At 52.6% G+C, this 9,741-nt stretch overlaps 1 protein-coding gene across 1 annotated transcript in view; it reads right to left on the reverse strand.

Moving 5' to 3' along the window:
* Positions 1-9,373, reverse strand: part of CCDC12 (coiled-coil domain containing 12) — a 13,867-nt gene extending 4,494 nt beyond the window's left edge. Inside the window, exons 1-2 of the mRNA XM_017830066.1 lie at positions 9,275-9,373; positions 5,258-5,328 (exon numbers count right to left, since the gene is read on the reverse strand). Of these exons, the coding sequence (XP_017685555.1) occupies positions 5,258-5,328; positions 9,275-9,358 (155 nt within the window). The 5' untranslated portion in view covers positions 9,359-9,373. The remainder of the gene's footprint in view (positions 1-5,257; positions 5,329-9,274) is intronic.
* Between the last annotated feature and the right edge of the window lie 368 nt (positions 9,374-9,741).

Here is a 9,741-nt window from a genome sequence, read left to right on the forward strand (position 1 = left end):
AGAGGGACTCCAGCCCTGGCAGCATCTCCGGGGCCTCCTCTGGACTCTCTCCAGCAGCTCCACATCCTTCCCGTGCCGAGGATCCCAGGGCTGGATGTTGTGCTCCAGGTGGGATCTCAGCACATCCCTAAAGCCAAGGACATGAGGACATTCCTCCTTCCCCCAGGAATTTGAAGGGTTAAAAACATGGATATTTTAAAACTGCTCATTTCCCCAGCAATGGGTTAAAGAAAATCCTGGTGCCAGCAGTGCCAACGGCTCCTCCTGTGCCACATTCCAGAGACATCCCGGGGCACTTTGGCACTTTCCTCACCGTGAATTATCCGAATTCCCAGGAAAATGAAACCAAAACAACCCACAGCTTCCAACAGGCCTCAAGGCAGAACCCAGGAGCCAGCTGAGGGATTGCAGCTCCCTGGGGTGGAGGACGCATCCCACCGGGAAGGACGGAGCACCCGGCCAGGAGCTGGGATTGATCCATTTGGGATCAGCCTCCTGCAGGGCCACTCACAGGTTTTATTGGCATCTCCCTAAAACTGATGGACGTGCCCAAATCCAGGAGATCTCCTGCTCCTTGAGCACCTGGTGCCATGTTTGCCAGCCCAATCCAGCCAGGAACAGCAGGGATGGAGGTGGCTACAGCTGGATCCAGGGCTGGCAGCTCCAGGGAGCACAGGAGGATTTCGGGAGCTGCAGCATTCCAGAGGGAAGCACGGACACACACAGGGGTCCCACATTCCCTGCTTTGGGTCAGGAATGCCTCAAATCCACCTTTCCCTCTGGGCTGGAGCTCCTGGCTGGGGAATGAGGAGGGAGAGCAGCTCCTTTGGAAGGAGGAGGGTGGGCAGTGGCACGTTGGGAATGTGTGGAATGCCCGGAGTTATCTTGAAGCAAACCAGGCCCCTGGAGCTGCTTCCAGGTTGGTTCTGCTCCACTGCTCCAGCCCCGAGGGCTTCAAGGAGCAAACACCGTTCCAGTGGATTTTTCCAAGTGATATCCTTCCCTCAGGAGCACCAGGAATGGCTGTGCCAGGAAACCCCATAACAGGGATTTCTTCAGTGCTGCAGGTTCCCTGTTCCCACTTTCTCTCCCAAAACAGACACTTGGAGCTGCTTCAGCAGCAGCTTCCCAGTTTCTCTCCCTGAGGACAAGGCTTGTCCCTCCAGGAACACCAGGAAAACGGGACTGAGATCCCAGAATCCCACAATGGTCTGGGTGGGAAGGGGCCCTAAAGACCATCCAGTTCAGGGACACCTTCCACTAGCCCACATTGCTCCAACCTGGCCTTAGACACTTCCAGGGATCCAGGGGCAGCCACAGCTCCCCTGGCAAATCCATTCCATCCCTCCCCACCCTCACAGCCAACAATTCCTTCCCAATATTCCAGCTAAATTTACTCTCTTTCAGTTTAAGCCATTCCCTGTGTCCTGTCCCTCCATCCCTTGTCCCCAGTCCCTCTCCTGCTCTCCTGGAGCCCCTTTAGGTCCTGGAAGGGGCTCTGGAGTCTCCCTGGAGCCTTCTCTTCTCCAGGTGGGCTCAGGCACCTCAACCCCTGGTCTCCTCCTCCAGCACCAAGGAAAAGGTGCCCCCTCTTCCTCCTCCCCCTCCTCCTCCTCCTCCTCCTGCTGCCCGTGTCCCCCAGGGAATGGACACCCTCTGGATCATCCCTGGAGCCATAAACCACCTCCCACGTTTAATCCTCATTTTATTTTTTAATCCTTTTTTATTCCTTTAAAACCCTGTGCCTCGAGGTCTCCACGCTCCGGGATTTCGGGAAGCGTTTCGGGAAGCGCGATCCCGGCTCTGGGAGCAGAGGAGGCACCCAGGAGTGGTTGTTGGGGTTTTTTTTGTGCAACAAAAGGTTACAACAAAGGCAAAAAAGCGGTCGGGACCTGCCCGGTGACATTCCTGAGCGGGAGATCGCCTTTCCCAAGCCCGGCTCCTCCCAGAAATCCACCTCCGGGAGCGGCCCAGCCTTTTTAAGGATGCTTTTTCGGGCTGACTCAGTGTCCGACAGCTGATTCACTGCAGCTCTCGCGGAGCTGAAGAGTCGAAGGTTATTTTTGTTCCCCCCCCCCCTCCCTTTCCGAGCCCTTTCCTTGGATTTTTAGCTCCGCTTTTAACGAGCTGCGCTCGCACGACAACCCCGATCCCAACGTGCTCCCTGACGATCCCAAACTCCAGCCGTGGACTCTCGCAGGTCCCCGAGTCCCCGAGCCAGGTCCCCGTGTCCCAAAAGGGCTGTTTTTCCCGGTGGGAATGAGGCGGAAAGGCCAAAGTCCACCCCCACCCTGTCCCTCCCAAAGGCGCATCCGGGGCTGCGCTTCCTGGTCCGGGATTAAACAGGAGCGGTTTTAAAAAAAAAAAAAAAATCAAAGGAACCCGCGATAATCCCGAGTTGCAAAGACAAATCCCCCCGGGAGAGGTGGGAGCGGGGGATCAGCTGAGCCGGAATTCCCGGGAGAGGAGCGGGGTTCGCACAAAGGGCTTTGCCGGAGCTCGTTCCTGCCCTGGGAGTTCGGGAGAGAGAAAAAACCAAGGAACAAAAAGACACCAGGAAAAAGAAAAAGGGGGGGGGGAAGAGAAATGCAAAGATTAGGAGACAGTTTCTAGAAGGGGGGGGGATGGGAAGATTTGAGAGTAGCAGAAGCGAAAGAGGAAGAGGCCGAGAAAGGTGTGGGAATGTGGGAGGGTGGGAATGGTGGAGCCGGAGCCGAGAGGGTTTGTCCTTCCTCTGGACAGAGAGCGTGGAATCCCCATCCCTGGAAGTGTCCAAGGCCGGGCTGGAGCAACCTGGGATGGTAGAAGGTGGGATGAGATGATCCTTAAGGTCCCTTCCATCCCAGTTCATCCCGGGATTCTCCACAGGGTGGAAAGGATGGGATGGGGTGGGGTGGAGGAGGAACCATCCCAAAAACCCCGGGATGGGGTGAGGATCATTCCCTGACCCAGCACAATTCCCAGGAGAGCTCGGGGTGGTTTCCCCCTTGAGATGCAGGTTTTCCCCCCTGGTTTGCTGGGAAGGCAGAATTCCACTCCCAGGAATTTCCCAAAAACCCAGCGGATTATCCCAGTTCACCCCTTCCAGCGGGACATCTGTGCCCAGCACTTCCCTTTTCCAAAGGGCTCCCGGGGTTCAAAACCAAAATCCAAGAGGAAACGGAGTGATGGGCTCTTCTTGATCCTGGGAAAAACTCCCCTCGGATTCCAGGGGGGGAAAGGGACGTTTAACAAGGAAAGGAAAAGCAAATCCAAAGGTAAGATTTGGGATTCAAGCATTCCCTAAGATGTGGGATTCAAGCATTCCCTAAGATTTGGGATTCAAGCATTCCCTGCGGAGCAGAGCTTGCCCTCATTTGCCTTGCAAAGCTCCCTCTGCATCCCAACAAAACTGGCTGGGGCTGGAGAAGCGGGAAAAGGGGAAAATCCATGGAGCTGCCTCCACAAAGGCTTCCATGGATTTGTGGACAAGGAGGAAAATCCACGTGGAAAGCAAAGGTTTCACCCCGAAAGCTGCCTCTTCACAGGGATCCATGGATTTGTGGACAAAGGGGACAGCCTATGTGGAAAATCCATGTGGAAAATCCACGTGGAGAGCAAGCTTTTCATCCCAAAAGCTGCCTCTCCAAAGGGATCCATGGATTTGAGGATAAAGGGGACAATCTGTGTGGAAAATCCATGTGGAAAGCAAAGGTTTCACCCCAAAAGCTGCCTCTTCACAGGGATCCATGGATTTGAGGACAAATGGGAAAAATCCATGTGGAAAGCAAAGTTTTCATCCCAAAAGCTGCCTCTCCAAAGGGATCCATGGATTTGAGGACAAAGGGGAAAAATCCATGTGGAAAACAAAGTTTTCATCCCAAAAGCTGCCTCTCCAAAGGCTTCTATGAATCTGAGAATAAAGGGGAAAATCCATGTGGAAAATCCATGTGGAGAGCAAACTTTTCATCCCAAAAGCTGCCTCTCCAAAGGTTTCCATGGATTTGAGGACAAAGCTGGCTGGAGATGGAATTTCCTACTCAAACCCTCCTCAACTCCTGTGGAATTCCAAGGATTCCCAGGCAGGGGAAGGATTTTGGGGAAGGATTTTGGCCGAACCCGCCACGGGATGAACAAAAACTCCTGGAAAAAGGGATTTCCCACCTTGACTTGGGTGATGTGGAATCTCTGGGATGAAACCCAGCACTTCCAAGCTGGTTAAAAAGCAGGAATTCCCAGCTAAAAAAATCAGCTGGAGTCCAAAAAACAAGAGTTTTTTTCCACTTTAGAGGATCAAGTCAGAATTCCAGGGTGGGATGAGCAGCCCAGGGATGGGAAGCACCAGCCAGGGGGATGCTCCGGGGCCACAGGAGGCTCTGGGATCAGGTGGCAGGGCTGGAATTCAAGAGCAGCTTATCCATTATTCATCCCATTCCCAGGATCTCCAGCTCCTCTTTCAGACCTCAAGTGGCTCCTCCGGCCCCGGATCCAACCACCCGGAAAATTCCCTCCCAGGGACCTCAGGGATGGTTCTCCAGGGGGAGTTCCAGCCCCAAATCCGTGGGGGCTGTTCCCAAAATCCATGGGGATTGTTTCCCACAAGGGATATGTTTTCTGCAAGGAAAATCCTCCCAAGAATTCCCAAATATTCCCGAGGAACAGCAAGGGTTTGCTCTGACTTGGTCATTCCCAGCAGCCGAGCTCCCCCAGAGGAGGTTTTTAGGGATAAAAGATGGGAAAAGGTCACATCCCACATTTTCCAAGGCAGTTTGACCTCCTCGGGGCTCCCAAAAATCCCTGATGGAGTTTTTAGGGCAGGAAAAGGGCTCCAGAGGCAGCTGCTCCTGCCAGGAATGACCCCCTGGCTCAGCTGGATTTGGGCTCCCATTTTCCAGGGACAAAAGCAGTGACATGAATCCATGGAAAAGAAAAAAAATCCACCCTTAAAACACCCCAAAACCAGGGACAGAGGTGCAGGAATGGCTGGGAAATCCAGGGAAATCCTGGGAAATCCACGGAAATCCAGGGAAATCCAGGGAAATCCAGGGAAATGGCACCGGAAATGCTGCCGCTCAACCCCAGGTTTTCCCCCTTTACTCCCAGAGTTTTTAAGGCTGGAAAAGTCCTCCGAGATCATGGAATCCAACCATCCCCCTCCTCGGAATATTTGCACTGGGAATTTCGATTAAAAAACTGAATTAAATTGCACAGGAGGGAAAATCCTCCTTAAAAACAACCCATCCCGGGGAGAGAAAAGCGGGAATAAATCCCTCCTTACTTGTGCTTGACGGGCTCCTCGTCCTCCTCCTGCCTGGGAATTTTGTTCTCCCGTTCACCACCGTCCTTGTTCTGGAAAAAAAAACAGGTGGATCTGTCGGGATTTGGCCTCTCCGGGAATGAGGGAGAGCAAAAAAACAGCCCCCGAATCCCTCAGGGATCGGGATGTTTTACCGTCGGATGAAGGGAATGATGGGAGAGAAAATGGATAATAAAGGTTTGGGAAGGGAGAAAGCCAGGCAAAAAATCTGGGAATCCACACCAGGTCCCCTTTTTTTCCCCCTAATTGATCATCTTGGATGTTTAAACAAGTTGGAAAACACGGAATCCAAGAGGGATCAGCACAACAAAGGGCGGGATTTCAGCTCCAGGAACACCAAGGATCCAATTCCTCTTGGAAAGAGGCTCATTTTGCATCCCCAGACCCCGGGACAAAGAGCTAATTAGTGGAATTCCCAATTAGATTTGTTATCCAGGCAGGCACAGATCTGGAATGTTCCCAACAAGGAGCTGGGAAGGGATTTGTTTGGTTTTCCCACTGATTCAATAATTCCAAGCACTAAACAAAGTGTTTTCCACCCCCATCCTGCTCTGGAGAGAACATCGTTCCAGCAAAGGGAATGCTGGGACCAATCCCTGGGAATCCTGATGGAATTATCCTCCAAAGAACAAGGACAATGTGGCAGCAGATTAAGTCATGGAATTCCAGCCTGGACTGGGTTGGAAGGGACCTGAAGGATCATTCCATGAGCAGGGACACCTCCCACTATCCCGGGTTTGGGGCTTGGACACTCCCAGGGATCCAGGGGCAGCCACAGCTTCTCTGGGAAATCCATTCCAGCCCCTCCCCACCCTCCCAGCCAGGAATTCCTTCCCAATATCCCAGCTAAATTTATCCTCTCTCAGCTCAAAGCCACTCCCTGTGTCCTGTCCCTCCATCCCTTGTCCAAGTCCCTCCCTCGGAGCCAGCTCCAGGATCCCAATATTATTTCCAGCTAAACCCAATCCCAAACCCCTCCAAGAACCAGGAATGTTTCCCAACAACCAGCTGACTCGTCCCTGGATCCCGACTGCACAAACTTCCAAACTCTGGGTTAAAAATTAGATCCCAAGCAAACAGGGAAAGGAGCCAGGAAGCAGCTCTGGAATTGTTCAGGTCCAGCTCCTGCTCAAAGGGCGACAAAGACATTCCTGGCTTTTGAAAAAGAGGGAAAAAGAACAGGAATCATCCCTAAATTTGCAATTTGAGTTGGATTTTTAACTCCTGTTCACCTTGGGATACTCACACGGACATTCCCGGTCCAAGAAATGTTCCATCAATTCCATAAATAACCAGGAAGAGCCTCTGGAACTATGAGGAATATTTAGACACCTTTCCATGGGATCCGAAGTCGTGGGAAGCCCCTTCCTGCACTCCAAGGCCTTTCTCATTCCTTTCACCTCTTCCTCCTTTAAGTGCCTGCATTCCTCTCCTTCCTGCTGGAATTTTATCCAGGAGGGTTTGAAGATAAGGAGAGATTTGGCCCCTGGAGCTGTTCCCTCCCTCTGTGGGCAGAGCCACAAAGCTTTTCCCTGGATCCTGAAAGAACTGGATACTAAATCCTCCCAAACTTGCCCCAAACCCCCAATTCCAACTGATTCCACCCCCATCTTCCCTAAAGTCTCGGGGATATTCCTGGAAAAACCCAGGACACCGGCCCAGGTTGGCCGGAGAGGTCGTGGAACGCCCATCCCTGCGGGATCAGGGAATGGCCTGGGCTCCTTCCCACTGGGAATGTGGGATTTGGGGCCAGGAGTTGGACTCGCTGACCCCTGGGGATCCCTCCCAGCTCATTCCCAGGGAGATGATCCCTCTCCCACCAGCCCCCGCATTCCAAGCGGGTTTTATTCCCCTCCTGAAGAACGACGGGATTTTCCGGAGCTCCCGCCGGATTCCACGTCCTCCCACTTCCCAGACTCCAGGCAGGCCGTATCCCAAGGCAGGAGGGAAGCCTGGAGAACCAGCAGGCGGGAATGTGGCTGTGGAAGGATTTCTAGGATCCCTCTGGGAGCTTTGCCTATGGAATTCCACCCCATCCCACTTATTTTCCCGGCAGGAAAAGCAACTCTCCAACCCAGCAGGTGCTTTCCCAGCTCTTGGTTCCCTGGGAAATGGAACATTTTAAGGAATATGGAGCTTTCCCTTGGGCTCCAGCACATTATCAGGCTTTTTCCATGCTGGCAGGAGCATTCCAGGGAAGTTAGGGAAGAAACTCTTTGCATTGCATCCATGAAAGCCAAGGGGGGGGGTTAAATCCCTTTGATCTGGGAATTCCCAGCCAGTTATCCCTACACTGTGACAATCCCCATCCAAGGAAAGCATCTTTTCCAAGAAAAGGGCAAGGACACAGCCTTATCCTGAAGGAACAGCCGCAGGATCCATAATTTTCCTTCACAGGTATTTGCTGCCAGCTGAGCTGGAGCTGCTCCTATTCCCTATTTTCTGGCTGCTGGGATCCAGCTTCGGGGAGCCCGGGAAAGGGAAAAGGTTCAAATCCCAAAAAACACATCCCAGCCTCATCTTCCCGCAAACTGGGAAGCTCCAGGTGCCACAGTGGGATTTCCTCATGGATAATTCATCCAGGGAATGAGCATCCACCTTGTTTGGTGCTTAAATCCCCGTTTTCCTTGGAATTTCTTTGGATTCAAGGAGACACAGAGGTGAGCTCAGCTCCCAGGGATATTCCTTCATCCCATTCTCTTCTCTTTGGGAACTGGGAAGCTCCCAGATCCCAGAGTGGGATTTCCTCATGGATAACTTCATCCAGGGAACGAGCATCCACCTTGTTTGGTGCTTAAATCCCTGTTTTCCTTGAAATTTCTTTGGATTGAAGGAGACATGAAGGTGAGCTCAGTTCCCAGGGAAGTTCCTTCATCCCAGGATGGCACCTCCTGGGACTTTTTCCTTCCCCCCTGGCCAAGGGGAAGCTCAGGTGTCCTGGAATCCTGGCCCAGCCCTGCCCTCACCTCCAGGCTTTTTCCAAAGGTTTCATTCCAGAGGCAAAAAGCCAAGTCCTGAAAAGTCCCCGGAGCAGCCAAAGGTTTCTCCTGGCAGGAAAACAGCTCCAGAATCCAACAATTCTCCAAGGAGCCAAAAAAACAAAGGATCACAATTAAACTATCCAACAAAAAGTCCTGAAGGGAAAAACCTTAAAAACTTCCTTAAAACATCCTCAGGATCCAGGATCCACCGCTGGTTTTCCAGGAGCCGTTTGGAATCCAGCAAATGGAGATAACGGGATCAAAGGAGGATTTTTGAAAGGCAGAACTTGTGTGTCCCTGCTGCTCATCCCTGACTGAATTCCTAATCCTGGTTACTATGGAAATGGCTCGATCCCAGCTGGAGCAGCGGGACTTCCAGAAGAAACAAACCCCGGGAACAAAAGCGCCTCGGAAAATTCAACACCTTGGCCCTGTGTCCTTGGAAAAACTCCTGTTTCCCAGGACAACTCCCTGACAGGAGGGGGGAGCCGGGGAGGGATTGGGCTCTGCTCCCAGGGAACAAGGGACAGGAGGACAGGGAATGGCTTCCAGCTGTGCCAGAGGGAATTTAGGTTGGATAGTGGGACAATTCCTCCTGGAAAGGGCTGCCCGGGGCAGGGGTGGAGTCCCCATTCCCGGAGGGATTCCAAAGCCCTGTGGATGTGGCACTTGGGGACATGGTCAGAGCAGCCTTGGCAGTGCTGGGAATGGCTGGACTCTGATCCCAGAGGGCTTTTCCAACCTCAGCAATTCCATGATCCCCCAGAGCCCAGCGGAGATCCCGCCCTGCGGAGAAGGAAAGATCCAAAGGGGATTTTTGTCCGTATTTCCCCAAGGAATCCTTTGATTTTCCAACGAGAAACACTTTGTTCCCATCACTGGGGTTCGTATCCCGGAATTCCCTGTGGCCACAACCTTGTGTGAATCCCAGGAAAAAAAACCTGCTGCTCTTAATTCCCTGTCTCCCTGCGCCACCCAATTCCTTCGGCACAAACACCTGGATCTGCGGAATTGCCGAGTTCTTTCCCAGCCCTTCGTGCTCGTTTCTCTTCCCACCATCCCTCAGGTGCTTTGGAACCATCCCAGTTTCACGGATGGGGAATTTAAACCCTCGTTCCCAAAAAAAAACAACATGTGTTGGAAAAGCCTGGGTTGTGCATCGCTGGGAACGTTGGGATTGCAGAGGAATTTTCCTGGAATCTTCAATTCCCTTGGAGCCTCCAAGCAGATCCTTTGGAGCAGGAATGACGTTGGGATGATCCCGGTGATGTCCATCTGCATCTTTCTGCCTGGGAAAGCCAGGTTGGGAGGGGAAAATCCAAGGAAAATCCCGGCAGGGCTGGCGCTGGCGTTGCCTTTCAGTGGGATTTGTTGTTTTAATTCATGGAGAGGGGGGAAAAAGGGAAGAGAATTCCAGAGGAAGGGTGAACCAGCAGCTCCACAATTCCAAGCGGGGTTTGTCTC

Source organism: Lepidothrix coronata, unplaced genomic scaffold (genome assembly GCF_001604755.1).
Source record: "Lepidothrix coronata isolate B3197 unplaced genomic scaffold, Lepidothrix_coronata-1.0 Scaffold173, whole genome shotgun sequence".
NCBI classification, from domain to species: Eukaryota; Metazoa; Chordata; class Aves; order Passeriformes; family Pipridae; genus Lepidothrix; species Lepidothrix coronata.